Raw genomic sequence first — 21,594 nt, 5'->3', positions numbered from 1 at the left:
ATCCTACAGACATTAGAAGGATAGTAATGGGATATGATGAACAAATTTATGCCAATATATTCAACAACTTATTTTAACTGGACAATTACTAAAGAGACACAAAATACCAAAACTCACTAAGAACAAAATAGAAAACCTCCCTGTATCTATTATAAAAATTAAGTTCGTATTTTAAAACTTCCACACAAATAAAACTCTAAACCCAAATGGCATCAATAGAGGATTCTACTACACATTTAATAATAAATAATATCTAATAACAAGTGGAGGAGAGGCTGTGGAGAAAAAAGAGCCCTCATTCACTGCTGGTGGGAATGTAAACTGGTACAGCCACTTTAGAAAACAGTATGGAGATTTCTCAAAAAATAAAGAATAGTTACTACATGACCAGCAACCTCTCTTTTCTGTATCTACCTGTAACATCTGAAAACATTTCTTTGTAAAGATATATGTGCCCATATGTTTACTGCAGCATTGTTCACTGGAGCCAAGACATGAAAACAACCAAAATGTTCTTTAATAGATGACTGGATAAAGAAGTGGTACACATATACAACAGAATACTACTCAGCAATAGAAAAAGATGAAATACTGCCATTTGTGACAACATGGATAAATTGAGAATATCATGCTAAACAAAATATGTCAGATGGAAAAAGTCAAGAATCATATAATTTAATTCATATAAAACAGAAAGCAACAAATGAACAAACAAACAAAGAAAAATCTGATAGACACAGACAACTGTATGGTGGTTACTAGAGGAAAAGGGGAGCAGGGGAGGTTGTAAAAGATAATGGGTTTCAAATATACAATAAAAGAAGGAGATCTGACTTTGGGTGGTAGACACACAATGTAATATACAAATCATGTGTTATAGAATTGTACATCCGAAACATGTATTTTTTAACCAATGTCACCACAATAAATTTACTAAAAAAAATTTTAAATAAAAAGTAAAAAAAATTCAAAAATAAAGTTTGTTTCATGTAAAAAAAAGAATAAGTAATATCAGTTCTACACAAGCTCTTCAATAGAGCAAAATAAATACTTCTTAACTCATTTTATGAGGAATTACCCCAACACCAAAACCAGATAAAGATATTACAGAAAAAGGAAAATACCTCCCAAATCATTCATGAGAAATAATTGCAAAATTTCTTAGCAATATGTTAGCAAATCAAATCCAGCATTATATAAAAAGGTTAATACACAGTGATTGGGAGTTTTTAACCGAAAGAATGCAAATGTTGGTTTAACACTGAAATATCAATCATTGTAATTCACCACGATTTCAATAAAATGAGAAAAATCATGTGACAAAATTCAATACTGATATCAACATATTTATGCCTTTTTTAAAAACCCAGGAAATAGGAATAGAAAGGAATTTCCTCCTCTTGACAAAGGAGATGACTTAAAATCTACAATAAATATCATACTAATGATGAAATATTTAATGCCTTCCCAAGACTGAGAATAAGTCAAGAATGTTATTTTAACTCAACATTGCACAAGAGGGCCTAGTCAGTGCAATAAGTCAGTAAAATGAACTAAAAAGGCATACTGATTATAAAATAAGAAATAAGACTGGCTTTCTACACAGATAAAATTATTTTCTTGATGAATAATAATCCTAAAGCATTTACTAAAAACAAAACAAAATGCTAGGACTAGTAAGTAAGTTTACTACCAAGGTTGCAGAATATAAAGTCAATATACAAAAAATATCTATAGCATTTCCTCTTACTAGCCAAAAGCCATACATAATATTAATGAATAAATTTAACCGAAGACTTTTAAGACTTGTATGCTGAAAACTACAAACTGCTGAAAAATCAAAGAAAACTAACTAAAGGGAGCAATATATTGTGTTTATGAGCTGGAAGACTCAATAGTGCTAAAAGATTTATTATTTCCAAATTGTTCTGTAGGTTTAACACAATACAATCAAAACAGCAGGTTTTTTATAAAATTTGACAACTTTATTTGCAATGTATATGAAAATGCAAACAATCTAGAATAGCCAAAAATATTTTTTAAATGATGAAAAAATTTGTAGTACTTATACTACCTGATTTCAAGAACTACTATACAGCTACAATAATAAAATAATGATAGCTATATAGCACAAAGGAACAAAAAAGAGAGTTCAGATAGTTTTTGAGAGAAGTGCCATGGTAATCAAATCTGAAAAGAACTGTTTCTTCAACAAATGGTTAGGAAATACTTCAATAATCATATACAATATAAATAAATCTTAACTTCTAACCTTCCCATACACAATATTTTTAAAATTAACACAAATGGGATCATAGGCCTAAATGTAACAGCTAAAACAACATAACTCTTAAGTAGAAAGAATAAGAGAAAAAAACATCGTGACTTTGGTTTCTTATTTTACAAAAGCATATGCCATAAAAGAAAGAAAATTTTAATTGAACAAAATTAAAATAATTTATACTTCAAAAAATACTGTTAAGAAATTTAAAAAAACATGTCACAGATTAAGAGAAACTATTTGACAAATGCATATCTGACAAATTAACTTATACCCCAAATATACAATTAACTCTTAGGATAAGAAAACCAATTTTTAAAAATAAACAGAATATTTGAACACAAGCAGAACAAAAGCAGAAAAAAGACTGGCCAATAAACACATGAAAAAAATGCTCAACATTCGTCATGAGAACAATACAAAATTAAAACTACAATGAGGTACCACTACATAATCATTGAAATGACTCAAATTAACAAGATGGACAATGACCTGGACGCATATCTACCAGGATTTTCACATATTGCTGATGACATACAAAATTTTCCACTATAAAAAGCAATTTGCCTATTTCTCATGAAATGAAACACACACTTACCAAAAAAACAAACAAACAGCAATAGTGCTCTTACACATTTACTCAAGAGGTAGGAAAGTATGCCCACAGACCTATGTTCCAATGTTTATTGTAGTTTTATTTACAATAGCCAAAAACTGAAAACCCAAATGACCATCAACTAGTCAATGTATAAATAAGCTGTGGTCTATCTATAAAATGTAATACTACTCAGAATAAAAAGGAAATGAACAAACTACTAGTAAGCTACAACATGAATAATCTCAAAAGCATATGGTAAGTGAAAGAAGCCTGACAAACAGACTATAAAATGTGATTTTAATTACATCAAATTCTAGAAAAGGCAAAGTTAAGCAACCACAAAATAAGTCAGAGGTTGCAAGGCACAGGGGCTGGGGAGAAGGTATTGGCTTCAAACATAAACAAGGGAATTTGGGAAAGTAATGGAATTGTTCTAAATCATGATTGTGGTAGTGGTTACCAAACAATTCAAAACTTAGCAAACTATACTTTTTAAATTAGTTAATTTTACTATATGTATATTATGTCTTAATAGAGCTGACTTAAAAATACATAAATAAAAATAAACATGTGTTTTAAACTTACTGCAGCACTGCAACCGGGGAAATTGAAAAAAGTATCAGGACCATGTCTTTGTGGCATCTGATTAAGAACTGATAATAATTTTACTGCATGTCTTGGCTGAGGAAACAAGAAAAATAAATGGCATTGTACAAATTTAGCAAAAACACCTAACATATCACATTCGCCACTGAACTGTTGTTCTAACCAGAGAGAAAATTAATTTTAAATCATTTATGTAACTCTTTAAGAGGAAGAATTTCCATTACAAATTCAAGTTTATAGCTCTCTAGAGACAATTATTGAACATTAAGTATTAATGTACTGATATTAGATACTTTTCATTCTGACCACAGCTTACCCAGATTCCACTTTCTCCTCGAAGCATGCTGAACAAAAGCTTCAACTCCTTGACAGTGATGCTGTAGCTGGCAAGAACCCCCAACATATCAACTAGAAGATCTTCAAAGGAAAATAAAGTTATTCTGAACTCTAGTCATGAGGTGCAATCTGTCAAGATGATATACTTTTTAAAAGAACAGAAGTTATCAAGTGTCATTTTAACATATATATAAAATATATAGCTAAATATCTTCATGAATAGTCATTCTAATTAATTTTTAAGTCATCAGAAAGCCAAGAAGTTATATGTAAGCTTTAGAATTTTTCCACATCAGGTATACCACTCCAATTAAGTTTTCTTAGCAAATAGATAAAATAGATTTTTATAAGTTCCCAGAACACAATACAAACACTTATACACACACACAATCCTGCTCTATGCAGGGAAAGCTAGGCAAAAATATGCAAAGGTACAATGATTTAATATTTTAAACTGGTTATTTCAAGTGAAAATATGATAGCCTACCACATTTTCATTTAGGAAATGTTTTTGAAATATTCCTTGGCACATTAACAAGTTTGAGCACTTACTCCTTGCCTGGCATTATTCCAAGTGGTTTAACTTCACAAATCCTCATAACAAGCCTATGAGGTAAGTACTACTATCCCCTTCTGAAAATGAGGAAATTGAGGCATAGATAACTTAATCACATTTCCTGCAACACACTCTACTTAGTAAGTGGTAAAGTCAGAATTCAAACCTAGGTAATAAGGCTTCAGAGACCTCATTCTCTTACCCAACAGTCTCTAAATAGAAGTATCCTTTAAATGCACTACTAGTGATATGCATTATATCAATGTGTTTGTGTGCATATAAGAGACACACCAGTTCACCAAATAAGAAAAAAGAAATATATTTAATCCCTTGTCCCTGATTACTTTCTCATCTCTAGACGTTGTGGTCATACCTCTATCAATTGTTTTTTCAAGAAATTAAACATCTAAATATTTTTACTTTACTTTCTTGATTTCTAACACACTTCTTAAGAATTAAAGATTCTACACAAGTTATTACAATCAATATACATATATATTCTAAATAATTAATCATTAATTAATAAAAAAGATTAGGTTAGGATAAGTTAAAATAATTAGTTACTGATATACTATATATATTATCCAATATCATAGATTAATAACTGGAATTTGAAACTTTAAAATATTTATGATGTATTTCAAAACAGAAATTTAACTGGTTATTTTCATCAATAAACAATTAACTAATTCTCACTGTCACAATAAGAAAGCAATCTCTATGATAAAATTGTGACAGTGAATATGCCATTTTTGAGAGAGATCTTTGAATAAAATAAAATGTTTCCTCATTCAAGTAACAAAATTTTCACAGTCAGAAGATATGGTTCTAAGAAAGAATTCTGGATGAAAGTCAAGCATCTTAAAATCCTAAGTTAATATAAAGCAGTCTAGGAAAGAATTCTGGATGAAAGTCAAGCATCTTAAAATCCTAAGTTAATATAAAGCAGTTTTAAACAATCAGCTTCAATGACAATCTTCCAAGATTTCTTAAAAGTTCAACTACGAATACTTTTTTGAAATATGTAATTTCCATTTCCAAACCTTTATCTCATCTCCTATGTATGTCAAAAAAAGTGGTGTATTAAATTTGTATTTAATTACATATTTATTAAAATTTCTTATTTATTATACATATAACATAACAAAGCAGCTCAGTTTAATGATGTAACAGGTCTTTTTTTCTGTACAACAAGATTTTTAAGGGAGAAAAAAAATACTAGAACTATTAAATTTTCTTGTCAATCTACTCCACCTTCTAGTGATACTTTCACATTATTGAATAAAAAGTATGCCTTTGAACTTATGCTACAAAAGAGTCTGAGTGAAAATTTAGTAGGGTTTTGGTGATTACTGATGCTTCATTAGTATAATATCTAAATTTTAATTTCTCTACTGAAAAGGTGGAGGTATTTTCTGATAGTTATTCAATGCTTAAAACAATAAAAAGTGAAATCCGTGTATATTATTGTTTAATACAAATAATACAAGAATTAAGAAGCTTACATAATAGAAACTTATGAAGATATGAATTTCTGTGATACTAGCACACCTACTATCACATCTCAATACTCATCAATTATTTACCTGTAACCACTATGTATGTAATTGTGGCTCATTTTGTAAAATGCACTCTATAAAGTGGTAGCCACTTTATTATTTACCAAAAAAAAATTAAGGAGTTAAACTCAAACAAAGTATTCAAAGATCACATGATCATCAATAAAATGTGTACATATAACTTTATAAAAATAAATTCCTTTAAACAATGCTAGAATTTACAGAACTGGTACATCTACATTAAAAAGGTGTTTTGTTTTAATCTAACTTTTCAAGTAAATCATTAGTAAACAATCCAGAGAATGCTAAATCATTCTAAATAGATAGATGCCACCATGAAAGCAACTGAAAATGATTTTAATATAGTCTTTAATAAAGACAAAAATTTTAAAATACTATTTAAATTTAAAAAGCATTAATCATTAACCTAGTTTTCATTCCACTCTTTCTTGATTAAAGTTTTACTCTACTAATATTAATTAAAGCATAAATCAAAATAGCATAGTGAATTCTCTAGAGTCTGAAATATTTTTTTATACGTCTTTATTGATTTCAGAGAGAGGAAGGGAGAGGGAGACAGACAGGAACATCAATGATGAGAGAGTCATTGGTTAGCTGCCTCCTGCACGTGCCCTGCTGGGAATCAAGCCTGCAATGTGGGCATGTGCCCTGACCGGGAACCAAACTGTGATCTCCTGGATCATAGGCCGACGCTAAACCACAGAGCCAAGCCGGCTGGAATGTCTGAACTATTTTTAAGGATCAGATATGATATTGTGAGGAGTCACATTAGAACATTTAGAATTATGAAAACCTTTTCATGTCAGAAGAAACGTATGCTAAAGATTCATGGCTTAAGAGAATCAGCACTTCAAAGTATAAACTTATTTTCTGGGAATGACTATTGCTCTGGGACTATCTTTCAAACTATGTGTACTTGAGTCTATCTAACCACAAAGACGAATGAACTGGCAAGGAGGTAAAGAACAGGTGGTGAAGAATCATAGACTTCAAAGTTATTATTTAAAATAACACATAACAAGCACAAGAATTAATATTTTTATCTTGAAATTTCATGATAACTTTATATTCTATTCCACAATATATCTGTTTATTTTCATACAAATGTTTCTTCAAAAATAGTCAAGTGAAATGGACACTTCCAAAAAATAATAAGTCTATCTTAAGACTATTAGTGCCTCCTGTTCCATGTATGCCAAATTGAAGAGCACAGAGTTCCAAGAATCGATAAAGTGCCCATTATACAGAAATATAATATGTATTGTGATTTTAATTATGGAAAATTTTAATTAAGTACTATATAGAAAGTACTAATTATTTTTCTGGTAGATTTCATAGCACTTATTTGTATGACTGAGATTTTCTAAAACCTGGAAAAGGAAAATTAGTAATTGTGTTTCCCTATACAAAAGAAGTCATCCTCCATTTGCCAGGTTTTCCCTTAATATAAATAAAAAGCAAATTTTCCACACATTTCTATTTACCTATTTAAAAACAAGGTAGCTTCAACAAATCTATATTACCTATAGAATATAAAGAGAAATACATAAATCTCTATAAACATTTAAATTATATTTTCCTGTCACATAACCTCATACCTGCTATCATGTCATCTACAGCACTCATTTTCAGCAATACTTGTTCAATTAGCCCAACTTCCGTGCTAGTCTGTAAATTCCGAACACTTTTTCGTAGAATGGCTGTAAACATGCTCCATATTTCTGCTTGACATGTTACATCACAGTGCTCCAAAAGCTCTGTCATGCATGTTATACTCTCAGCATCCTGGATAATAAAGTTCATCTCCAAGTCAAATTCTCCACCAACCAGCTGAAAAGAAACAAAAAGACACAATAATTAATAATAAAGAGGGAGGTTATTTATAACAATATAATAATACCAAACATTCAACTAGCAAGAAAGCATAGCTATTCTAGAAAATTTCAAGTCCTCTAGTCTAAAACTAATTTGATAACAATTTGTAAGATACAGATAAAGTGAACACAGGTGCTTTATAAGAATTAAAATTGCAAAGAGAAATCAATTTTTTTAAATGGAAAAATAGGATTTCAAATCTAGAATAAGAAAGGGAAATAGAGAATATGATTCCTGGGTAGAATTCAGGAAAACTTCCTACAAAAAAATGGGCTTGGATCTTAAAAGTCATAATCATTACAAGATGAAATTTAAGTATAAATATTAAGACATAAAATATAAATGCTGAAATGAGAGAACCAATGTTGAAGAGTTTAAAAGAGAAATACCTAACATCTTGCAATTCTTTAAAAATTATGTGAATTGGGGAGGGGGGAAGATGGCATCACTGTTACAAGAAGCAGAGTGCCCTTACTTCCACCCACGGACTCAATTTACTGCTAAAATACTGCATAACCAGTTTGGAAAAAAACAGAGAAATATACCTGAGTGGACATATTTAGAGTAGGGAGCACTGAAGAAACATCATAGAGTCTGGTAAGGAACGGAGCGTAGAAAGGGGGGGATAGAGGCTGCAAAGCTACCTCCCCTTGGGAGTGTGGACTGGCATCCAAAAGCTGGGATCTCAAACCCAGGGCAGAGGAGAAAGGAAGGAGAGCCCTGCATGGAGAGCAGAGTGACTCAGGGGAACAGTGTGCCTGCAAGAAGAGGACCACGACTTCCTAGTGAAACAAAGCTTCTAATGGGGGCCGCAACAGGCATCTTTGACACCCCATGCTTACCATAGAAAGGCGGCCCCACAGTGTGTGGCCACAGAATAGAAAGGAGCCAGAGGGCTACACTGAGCAGCCATGGTACAGGGAATCTCTGCCTTCCTGTAAGGCATTGTATAGAACCCCAGAAAGCACTTGATCTATGTGTTGTGGAGAAAGGGAAGAGAGCCCTCCCACCACCAGAGGCAGACAGGAGCTGCCTAGGGGTGGGTCGGTTCTCTAGCTAGCTGAGCTCCAGGAAGGGCAAATCTGGGATTTTTGGCCTGCCCTGAGGGGTGCCGGAATAGCACTCAAGGAGCTGCCCCATTTACTGAGATCAGCTGTGCAGGGAAGCTGCGTGGGACTAACATTGTGACCCCTCCTGATTGGTGCCTAGGTACCAGGGTGGCAGGACTTAGCAGGAAGGATTCTGTGCTTGTGTGCTGCTTTCTGCATTTTTGAGTTTTTGATCGCTGAACGGACGTTCACCTTCCTGGCTTGCATGGGGGAGATAGACCAGAGAAAGCTGGGATTTATGTCTGCATTGTGGAGAAATTGAAATTAGCGCCCCCTGCAATGAACAAACCAAATCTGTGAAAGGAGGGGCAGAGCAAGCCTACCTCTCCTGTAGGCTAGGAGTACCACCCCCAACAGGAAAGGGGCTGGTTCAGCTCACTGAAGCCCCAGATATCCCCTGCAGGGCACAGTCCTACAGCAGAAGGGAGAACAGCTCACAGGACCACAATACATGAATAAGTCTCTCAGAGACTGTTTGGGAACTGGAGAAAAGCTTAAAACCACTGCAGGGGACTGGGCAGGCAAACTGCTCATCTGAATGTTTTTTAATCGAACCCACTGAACCCAGGATGCTGAAACTGCCCATACAGAAAAGGCAACAGACCAAAGTCAATCTGCAACTGCAACAGGCCACGGTATGGGGAACTAGAATTGGAGCATAGGGTAGAGTCTAAGGAGTTTGCTTTGAAGCAGAGACTAACTTCTCCACAGTGAGTGCCTGACAGCAAAACCTCTAAGTATGGGGAGCAATAGCCAGAGCTACACTAGCCAGCCTGCACCTTAAATACTCTTCAAAAGACAGTGGAGTAACACGGGGCAACCACAAGGGGAAGGCAAAATAGCTGACTCCAAAGAGAGCCTCAGATCAGGCAACTACTTAAGGATATCAGAGCAAATCCTAGACAGCTCCTGACTTTGGCTGACACACAAGTACCTCACAAGAGAACTGAAATCAGCATACAAAACAGTGAGCTTCAGACAATATAAGCTTCCCAAATGAAACTCATCAGACTATTTTTTTTCTCCTCCTTAGGAAAAAGAGAGGAAAAAAAATTCCCTTTTTAAATTTTTAAATTAAATTTTTTTTTGTTTTGTTGTGCTTGTTTCAGGGTTTCTTTTTTATTTGTTATGTTTTGTCTTTCTTGTATTATTAAGATTTTCTTGATATTCTCTGCTTAATTACTGGGACAATATCATTATAACTAATAAGTTTACTGCTTTTCTCTATCGTTTCCCCTGTATCTCTAATTGCACTCCCTTCCCTGCCCCTTGCTTTATCTCTCTCTTCTCGTTCCATTGGCATAACTTTTTTTTTCTTTCTTTTCTCATTCTCCCTTCTGTCTTCCTGTTTTTTATTTGTGTTTGCATTTGTCTCTTTAATGTATTTTTATTTTTTCATTTTCAGATATTTTCCTATTCCTACACTTTACCCTTAATTATTTCCTAGTACTTCGTTCAGAATCTTTATTCTGCACGTTTATCTCCTAGTAGCTTCTCTTTTTTTTACTTTTTATTTTAGTTTATTACTTTTTCTTTTTCATTACTATTAGCAATAATATCCTTTTCTCTATCTTTTTTTCTCTTTATTTTATTTTTATTTTTTGCTTTAGCATTTGTGTTCTCACTTCATTCTCCCAATTCTACTTTTACTTGGGATATTTTCATTGTGATTGTCAGGATATTTTGTAAGATACTGCTTGATTCCTGGAAGAATGGCTGTGTACTGTCTTGCCTTGCCAGCACTTGAGCAACAGCTCACACAATGTGGTTGGGGCTGAGAAAACAGTCAACCTGAGAGGAGAGTATTCACAAGAACAGGTCAACAACAATCTACATGCAATCACATCAGGAGAGCCCAAAGAACTCACAAAAGGGACACCACAAAAGACACAAGCACAGAGCAAACAGATCAGAAGTATAAGGAAAATACACCCCTGGGCTCTATTGGACATACACTACAAAATCTCACCCTAAAAGACTGGGAGACAGCAAATATATCTAAAATACAGACACAAACACTAAGAGCCACCAAAAAGAGGACACAAAGAAACAACCCCCAAACTAAACAAAAGGAAATATGGCCAGAAAAAGACCTAATGAGAAAGAGTTAAGAAAGTTATCAGAAATAGAGTTCAGATTAGTGGTTATAAAGATGTTCAAGGAAATTAATGAGAACAACAAGACACTTAATAGAAAGGTTGAAGAACAGTGAAAAAATGATAAAAGTGCTAAATATCATAAATAAGAATCAAGAAGAAATGAAAAATACTGTTCTGATAACAAGAATACACTGGAAGGTATTAAAAACAGGCTCAGTGAAGCAGAGGATAGACTAAATGACTAGAAAATAAGGTAGAAAAAAACAATCAAAGCGGCAAAAACAAAACAAAACAAAAAAAAACACTTAAAAACCATGAGAACAACCTAAGGGAGCTCTGGGACAAAATGAGGCAAAACAACATTAGCATCAAAGGGGTGTCAGAGAGGGAGGAAACAGAGCAAGGGATCGAGAAATTGGTGGAAAGAATTATGAAAGAAAACTTCCCCACGCTGGCGAAAGAGTAAGCTACACAAGTTCAGGAAGCACAGAGAGTTCAAAACAAGATGGACACAAAGAGACCCACTCCTAGACACATCATAATTAAAATGGCAAATGTCAAGGACAAAGAGGGAATATTAAGGGCTGCAAGAGAGAGACAAGCAGTGACCTACACGGAATCCCCACAAGGCTGACATCAGATCTCTCAACAGAAACTCTTCAGGCCAAAAGGGAGTGGCATGAAATTCTGAAAGTAGTGAAAAGCAAGAACCTGCAACCAACTGTTTTATCCAGCAAGGCTATCATTTAAAATTGAGGGTGACATAAAGAGCTTCCCAGACAAAAAAAGACTAAAGGAGCTCAGTACCACCAAACCAGTACTGCAAGAAATGCTAAAAGGACTGCTTTAAGAAAAAGAAGAAATACTGAAAGAAAGGCACATCAGCATAAAGGCAAAAATTGGCATTAAGTAAGTATATATCAATAGTAACATTAAATGTAAAAAGAATAAACGTTCCTATCAAAAGACACAGGTAGCAGAATGCATAAAAAAACAGGATCCAAATATATGCTTTCTACTAGAGATCCACCTGAGAGCAAAAGATTCACACAGGTTAAAAGTGAAGGGATGGACTAAAATATTCCACGTAAATGGAAACCAAAAGAGCCAGAGTAACAATACTAATTTCTAACAAAATAGACTTCAAAATAAAGACCATAACAACAGACAAAGATGGTCACTACATAATACTAAAGGGATTGATCCAAAAGGAAGAAATAACCTTTATAAATATATATGCACCCAATATACAAGAACCTAAATATATAAAAAATTTATTGGTGAACTTTAAGGGGGAGATTGACAGCAACACAATCATAGTGGGGAAATTTAACACCCCACTGTCATCATTGGACAGATCATCAAGACGACAATCAACAGGGAAACATGGAACTTAAATGACACACTAGATCTAATGGATTTAACTGACATTTACAGAATATTTCCTCCCAAAGCTGCAGAATACACATTACATTCTTCTCAAGTGCACATGGAACATTTTCAAAAGTAGACCACATGTTAGGGCACAAGGCAAGTCTCCACAAATACATGAAGACTGAAATCATATCAAGCATCTTCTTGGATCACAATACCATGAAACTAGGAATCAACAACGATAAAAAAAACTCAAAAATAGTCAAACACATGGAGGCTAAATAGCATGTTATTAAACAATGAATGGGTTACCAATGAGATCAAGGAAGAAATCAAACACTTCCTGGGGGAAAAAAAATGAACAGACAACAACCCAAAATCTATGGGACACATGGCAAAAGCAGTCTTGAGAGGAAAGATCATAGCAGTATAGGCCTACTTCAAGGAATGAGGAAAAGCTCTACTAAACCATCTAACACAACAACTAAAAGAACGAGAACAGCAAGAAAAGCCCCAAAAAAGGACAAGGAAGAAAATAATAAAGGCCAGAGAAGAAATTAATGACAAAGAGACTAAAAAAAATAAAAATAAAGCAATGAACCCAAGAGCTTCCAACGAACCCAAGGTTCTTTGAAAAGATAAATAAGACAGACGCCCCTTTAGCCAGACTCACCAAGAAACAGAGAGAGGACCCAAATAAATAAAATCAGAAATGAATGAGTCAATAAAACAACTGACCCAACAGAAATACAAAGGATTGTAAGAAAATACTATGAGCAAATACATGCCAACAAACTGGACAACATGGGTAAAATGGACAAATTCCTAGAAGCAGACAATCTTCCAAAGCTGAATCAGGAAGAGGCAGAAAACATGAATAGGCCGATAACAACCAATGAAATTGAAACAGTAATCAAAAAACTCCAAGCAAACTAGAGACCTGATCCAGATGGATTTACAGGCCAGTTTTACCAAACAATCAAAGAAGAATTAACTGTTACTCTCCTCAAACTATTCCAGAAAATTCAAGAGGAGGGACAACTCCCAAACTCATTTTACGAGGCCGGAATCATCCTAATCCCAAAACCAGATAAAGACACTACAAAGAAAGAAAATTACAGGCTAATATCCCTGATGAACATAGATGCTAAAATCCTCAACAAAATACTAGCAAACCAGATCCGGCAATTAAAAAGAGCATACACCGTGACCAAGTGGGATTTAATTCAGGAGTGCAAGGCTGGTATAATATTCACAAATCAATAAATGTGATATATCACATAAACAAAATGAAGGACAAAAATCATATGATAATATCAATAGATGCAGGAGAAGAAATCAACAAAATCCAGCACACATTTTTAATAAAAACTCTCAGCAAAGTGGAAATAGAGGGAACGTACCTCAACATAATAAAGGCCATATACTACAAACCTACAGGCAACACCACAGTCAATGGGCAAAAACTAAAACCATGTCCCTTAAATAAGAACAAGACAGGGATGTGCGCTTTCACCACTCTTATTCAACATAGCATTGGAAGTCCTTGCCACAGCCATCAGAGAGGAAGAAAACATAGAAGGTACTCAAATTGGAAAGGAGGAAATAAAACTGTCATTATTTGCAGATGACATGATATTGTACATAGAAAACTGTAAAGACTCCTCAAAGTACTACTAGATTTGATAAATTAATTCGGCAAGGTAGATGGCTACAAAATTAACATTCAAAAATTGACAGCATTTTTATATACCAACAATGAACTATCAGAAAGAGAAACTAAAACTACAATCTCCATTTACCATTGCAACTGAAAAAATAAGATACCTAGGAATAAACTTTACCAAGGATTTAAAATAAGATACCTAGAAATAAACTTTACCAAGGATTTAAAAGTCTATACTCGGAAAACTACAGGACACTAAAAAAAGAAATAGATGAAAATATAAACAAGTGGAAGAACATACCATGTTTATGGATTGGAAGAATTAATATCATTACAATGTCCATACTACCCAAAGCAATTTATAGATTGAATACAATTCCTATTAAAATACGAAGAACAAATTTCACAGAGCTAGAACAAATACTCCAAAAATTTATATGGAACCAAAAAAGACACCGAATAGCCGGAGCCCCCTTGAGAAAGAAGAACAGTGTGGGAAGGATCACTTTACCAGATATCAAACTGTACTACAAAGCCAATGTAATCAAAACAGCCTGGTGTTGGTACAACAACAGACATATAGATGAGTGAAACAGAACAGCGGCCCCAGAAAGAGACCCACACAATTAGGGTCAGTTAATATTTGACAAAGTAGGCAAGAGCATACAATGGATTAAAGACAGTCTCGTCAATAAATTGTGCTGGGAAAACTGGAGAGGTACATACAAAAAAATGAAACTAGACCACCAACTTACACCATACACAAAAATAAACTCAAAATGGATAAAAGACTTAAATTAAATGTAAGTCTAGAAACCATAAAAATCCTGGAAGAAAACATAGGCAGTAAAGTCACAGACATCTCATGTAGTAGAATTTTCACTGATACATCTCCGAGGGCAAGAGAAACAAAGAAAAAAATAAACAAATGGGACTACACCAAACTAAAAAGCTTCTGCACAGCAAAAGAAATCAGCCTCTAAATGCAAAAGAAATCCGTGGTATTGGAGAAAATATTTTCCAAGGATGTATTTGATAAAGGGCTAATTTTCAAAGTGTACAGAGAACTCATACAACTCAACAAGAGGAAGGCAAACAATCCAATTAAAAAATGGGCAAAAACCTGAAGAGACACTTCTCCAAAGAGGACATACAGATGGCCAAGGGACATATGAGAAAATGCTGGACATCACTAATCATCAGAGAAATGCAAATTAAAACCACAATGAGGTATCACTTCACACCTTTAAGAATGGCTACCATCAATAAATCAACAAATGACATGTGCTGGCAAGGATGTGGAAAAGGGGAACCCTAGTACACTGTTGGTGGGAATGCAGACTGGTGCAACCACTATGGAAAACAGTATGGAGTTTCCTCAAAAAGTTAAAAATGGAACTGCCTTTTGACCCAGTGATTCTACTTCTAGGAATATATCCTAAGAATCCTGAAACACTAATCAGAAAGAATATTTGCACCCCTATGTTCATAGCAGTTCAATTCACAATAGCTAAGATCTGGAAACAGTCCAAGTGCCTATCGGTGGATGAGTGGATAAAGCTGTAGGACATTTACACCATGGAATACTATGCAGCTGTAAAGAAGGATATTGTACCCTTTGGGACAGTATGAATGGATCTAGAGAATATTGTGCTAAGTGAAATGAGCCAGGCAGAGGTAGACAAACCTCACATGATCTCACTTACATGTGGAATGTACAAAACTTAATAAACTGATTAACAGAATAGATTCAGTGATATGGAGGCATGGATCAGATTGACATAGCTCAGAGGAAAGGAGGGGGGTATGTACTGGTAGAAAGATTAACCAAAAAATTTATATGCATATATGCATAACCCAAGAACACAGACAATGGTTTGCTGAGGGACTGTGGTGGGGGTGGAAGGGGTGAATGGGGTAAATGGGGAGAAAAAGGGACATCTGTAATATTTTGAATACAAATAATTTTTAAAAATTATGTGAATTGCTGGCCGGCATGGCTCAGTGGTTGAGCATAGACCTATAATCCAGAAGATCACGGTTCGATTCCAGGTCAGGGTATATGCCCAGGTTTCGGGCTAGATCCCCATTAGGGGATGTCCAGGAGGCAGCTGATCAAATTACTCTCTAGTCATTGATGTTTCTATCTCTCTCTCCTCCCTTCCTGTCTTTGAAATCAGTAAAGACATATTTTGGAAAAAATATGTATGTGAATTCATAAAGAAAGTTGATTTAACAGCAACATATTTGACTTGTGGCATTATGCCAAATGAATCATAAATATTACAGTACCTCCCAAATGCTACTTTACATATAGTGTTAGATAAATACACATAGAATAAAAGATATAGTATAATGACACTCATATTCTCTAATGGCGAATTACACGTAAGCTATTATATTCAGTTATAAGTGCCATTCTTGAAGAACAATGACAAACTGGTATCTTTTTGTTCAAGAAAATGGGAACTTTTGGAAGAGAATAACAGCCATATTTGGGGGTTTCAAGATGGCAGCAGAGTAGGAAGACCTTTCTTGCACCTCCTCCCATGGTTAGACTAGAAATAAAACTAAATTGGGGAGCATTCACCTAGAATTACCAACTGAGGATTAGCTGAAGAGGAGACACTTTTTTTAAATATATCTTTATTGATTTCAGAGAAAGGAAAGGAGAGTGAGATAGAGAGAAATATCAATGATGAGAGTCGCCTGGATCATACCTTGACGCTCAACTGCTGAGCCACACCGGGCCGGGCTGAAAAGGAGACATTTAACAAGGGCAGAAACCACCTAGAGACTACTAGGAAGATCAGGGTCAAAAGAGGGACTGGCCCAGCTTCCAAGGGTGACAAGCAGAGAGTAAGGAGGAATCTCTTGGCTGTGGGGGGGTTTTCTCTGAGAGGATCAAGGCCTGGCCCCCAGGCTGGGCATTCCAGCCTGGAGCACCAGAGCCAAGAACAGCAGCCCACATAACATCCAGCCATGAAAAGCAGCAGGGCTTATGGCCAGTTAGAGATAAAACCACATTTTTTTTTTAAACTCAGAGCACAGGATTTTCATTTGCAGCCACTCAACCAGGCTTTAGTGGAGGGAGGGTGGTTTGAACTGGAGTTTACTGAGGAGACGCTAGGGTGGGAAGCCTTGGGGGAGGCATGGAACAGAGGCAGCTGGGAGACGTGCAATTGTTCATCCCACCCCCAATACCTTATTGGCCATTTTTCCTAAGAGGCACAGGCCAAAACTCAGGGGGGGCAAATACCCCACCCTTGGGGATACAGCTCTCCCCACCCTGCTCGCCACACACTGCATCTCCACCCCTGCAAAAAAGGCAGTAGCAGAGGCCAAGCCTATGGGTCTGGACAGTCTTGGATGGGTGTTAGTGACTGGCTTTGGGGTGGGGCTGACCCCCTTAACTACTGTCCCTGGAAGCTGTCTGGTACTTCCCCCTCAAGGGACAGCTGAAACTCCTGGATTCCAGAAGATCCCAATGGACTGCATACAAGGGGCACTGCCCAGGTGAGAACAAGGAAATATTCCAGGACAGTCTCAAAGGAGGGGCTCTGGGTCAGGGAACACACCTATCATCTTCCCTGAACCCTGAACAGCACCTCCCCACTCAGGGAGAACCCTCATACTCCTGATTCAGCCAAAAGGACTTTCAATAAAAGCCTTTACAGTGACTAAGACTGACAGCTTACAGGCAGGTGGAGGTGGGCAAAGGCGGAGCCCTGGGAGCCTTGAGATGTTTGCTGATCTGTACCTGGGCCCCATGGTGCTAATAAGCATGCCCTAGACTGCAGATTGGCCCCTCCTTCCTGCAGCCAAGCCCTGTGGAGACAGATACTAACTACAGATCACTTGAAGCTTCAAACAGGTTGCTGAGAGCAAAAGATGGACAGCTTCTGACAGTGGTTACCAACAAAGTACCTCCTGGGAGGCCCACGTTGTAGGAGAACATATTTGCCAAGGATACATCTGATAAGGGGATAATTCCCAAATTACGCAAAAAGCTCATACAACACAATACCAGGACTACAAACAATCCAATAAATAATGGGCAAAAGACCTAAATAGAGACTTCTCTAAAGAGGACATATATATGGCCAATAGACATAAAAAAGCTCAACATTAGTAATCATCAGAGAGATGAAAATTAAAACTATAATGAGGTATCATCTCACACTTGCCAGTACCGTTACCATCAATAAATCAACAAACAAGTGCTCGTGAGGATGCGGAGAAAAGGGAAGCCTAGTACACTTCTGATGGGAATGCAGACTGGTGCAGCTACTGTGGAAAATAGTGTGGAGGTTCCTCAAAAAATTAAAAATTAAAATGCTGTTTGATCCAGCAATGCCACTTCTGGGAATATATCCTAAGAAACCCGAAACACCAATCAGAAAGAATTATATGCACCCTATGTTCATAGCAGTGCTATTTGTAATAGCAAAGATCTGGAAACAGCCCAAGTGCCTATCAGTAAATGAGTGGATAAAAAAGCTGTGATATGGAAGGGTCTCTTACCCATTCAATGGCATGAATAAACCTGGAAAGTATTATACTAAAGGAAATAAGCCAATTAGAGAAATACAAATATCACATGATCTACTTATATGTGAAATCTAATGAACAAAATAAACTGACAAACAAAACAGGGCCAGAGGCATTGAATGCGTGGAACAGAATAACAGATCTCAATGGGGTGGGGGGTGGAGGGTATGGGAGGAGATAAAACAAAGATTACATATGTGCATATGCATAACTTGTGGACACAGATCATAGTATAGGAAAGGCCTGGGGTGGGCGGGGATTGGGTGGAGGGGGGCAAAAAGTAATAAAATGGGGGACATCTGTAATACTGACAATAAAAAAATAACAGCCATAGACAAAATGCCTAACAATTTTGAAGTCATTCATTCATTCAACAAATATTTTATTTATTAAAGATTTTTACTATTCTAGGAACTATGGACATATCTGTGGACAAGAAAAACCTATACACTAATAATGCTAAATTCCAAGAATAAAAATGTATATATGTATATAGCGTGTATACTCTACCTTATTCCAAAAAATGTTGAGGTTGGCTTACAATTAACATAAAGCATAAAAAAAGACATAAATTGTGAGTAGTTGACAAAGAAGAAGCAATGGAAAAATAAGATTAGGGACAGACAGGAACTAGAAATTAAATTCAAAAAGTAGAATTAATTTTCCATCAATGAAAGGTATTTATTAATATGGATGAATGACTACATGGTATGATATAAATGAGATAAATAATAATAATACCACCACCTAACCCTACATGTCATTTTGTGCTATTCTAAGTGCTTTATATATATTAAATAACTTAATTCTCATTACAACTTATGAGAAAGTAGCTATATTTTCTTCATTTTACAGGTAAGTAATCATAAGCACAGAGAGTTTAATTAACTTGCAAAAGGCCACAAAACTAATAGGTAGAAACCCCAAGATCAAAACCTTATAGGTCTGTCTTCACACAAATCCATGCAAGCAATAAAATCTCATTTCAGAATTTTTTAAAGTCTTCTAAAATTTAAGAAATAAAAAATATATATTCTCAAATTTTAATATATTATACTTTATACACTTTTCTCTGTAACAGCTCCAAAATTTAACTTTATTAGACACTAGCCCTTATGTTAAATGCTGACCTAGATATTCTCTGGTTAAAGGTTAGTTTTACTTTTATGTATAAAACAACTTCAACTATTCTTAATAATAATAGCTACAAGAATGGTTACGAGTTTGGTTCTGAATTCAGACTTCCTGGATTCAGATTTTAGCTGCACTACTCACTGGAAGTGTAACATTAATAATAATACTTCTCAGTTATTTCATCAACAATATAGGAATAAAAGTTCCTCTGTAATAGAGTTGTTGTGAGGATTAAATAAAGTAATTTGGTTATAAGCACTCAGGAACAAAGTTGGGCATATAGTTAGCACTATTGGTGATCTATGAAAACCAATTCAAACATCATTTGAACATGCCATAGTCTTACCAAAGAACTGCTTACTATTTATTATTATATGCCCAATTGATTTGTGTCACAACTATGAACCTTGTACAGCAGTGATAAGTAACTCAAAAGATGTTCTCTAGAATGAACAATATAGAAAAATATAAAGGTTTGAAAAACAATGACATGGACACTTACTGATTGAACTAATAGAAGCAGATACCAAGATTTAAGCCTATGAGCCACTGAATAAATTTGTGCAAGAACTAGTATACAATAAAGTGGAAGAACACTGAAGAATTTTTTTAGACTAATCTAAATGAGTTCTATGTGCTTTAGTAGAATCTGAAGTAACCAAGAACCATTATGAAATGTGTAAATAACAGAAATGGGTTCAGCTAAAAAAAATAATAGACTGCTTTTAAAGGAATTAATAATTAATATGTGTAAATCCACCAATCAGCCAAAGTTATATGAAAAAAAATCTTCCATCTTTCAATTAGAAAGAACAATGTCACTTTAGATATAGCATTTAATTACAAAAGAGTTCACTTAAGGCTGATTTCATTGCTAGAAGCTGTAAAAATATTTATTGTACATAATGTAGAGTGGGCCTATGTTTTCTGATGGTCTTTTTAATTTTTATTATAACTTCTAATACATTAGTGTTAATGTGGTAAATGCTTACGAAACTATCATTCCAAGATTGGGAAAATATTTATTCCCCACTTCTAAGAAGTGTTTCAATACTTATCAACTAAAGTATATAAGAAAAAGTAGAAACAAAAGGCCTTCATCATGTAAACAATTATCTAACAATCCTATAAGGAAAAGGCATAACTGTCCTCATAGAAACTATACATAAATGAGATAAATCAACATGACCTAGGTCACACATAATTAAATGGTAGATCCAAGATTTTAATCTAGACTACAAAGTGCACCTAAACACGATGCTATGAAGTCCAGGAGGGGAAACTTAAAAAATACATTTCAGCCGGGCCAGCATCGAGGTTCAGTTCCCAGTCAGGGCACATATCTGGGTTATGGGCTCGATCCCCAGCAGGGGGCATGCAGGAGGCATCTGATCAATGACTCTCTCTTATCATTAATGTTTCTATCTCTCTCTCCATCTCTCTTCCTCTGTCTGAAATGGATAAAGATATATTTAAAATAAAATAAAAAAATACATTTCAGATATGCCATTAGCTACCTAAGTGAAAAAATCAGTGTTTCATGAAGACTTTGAGGGATAAAACCAGGAAAGACAAAATGTTTTCTGTGGGTAAGAAAAGAAATATCCAGGAGTAGTAAATCACAATAAAGAAAAACAAAACAAAAACCCACAATTTAATGATGCTATTTCAGGCAGAAAGTAGAAAAATTTGAAGGCGTAAATACTTTAAAAAAAAAAATTAGCAATAAATACTAAAAAATAAAACTCGTAAAAGAACATTTTGAAAAACAAAAGGCTAAAACAGCTAAATTTAAAAAATCTAAAATCACTGTTACCAGAGCATAAAAA

At 35.0% G+C, this 21,594-nt stretch overlaps 1 protein-coding gene across 1 annotated transcript in view; it reads right to left on the bottom strand.

Annotated features, from left to right (window-relative positions):
• Positions 1-21,594, bottom strand: part of NBEA (neurobeachin) — an 817,699-nt gene that overhangs the window by 723,528 nt on the left and 72,577 nt on the right. The window contains exons 2-4 of the mRNA XM_081128332.1: positions 7,556-7,787; positions 3,802-3,902; positions 3,465-3,560 (exon numbers count right to left, since the gene is read on the bottom strand). Coding sequence (XP_080984458.1) covers positions 3,465-3,560; positions 3,802-3,902; positions 7,556-7,787 — 429 coding nt within the window. The remainder of the gene's footprint in view (positions 1-3,464; positions 3,561-3,801; positions 3,903-7,555; positions 7,788-21,594) is intronic.

Source organism: Miniopterus schreibersii, assembly GCF_964146895.1.
Source record: "Miniopterus schreibersii genome assembly, chromosome: 2".
Classification (NCBI taxonomy): domain Eukaryota; kingdom Metazoa; phylum Chordata; class Mammalia; order Chiroptera; family Miniopteridae; genus Miniopterus; species Miniopterus schreibersii.
The sequence above is the reverse complement of the archived record's forward strand: the minus strand, read 5'-3'. Positions and strand labels throughout refer to the sequence as shown.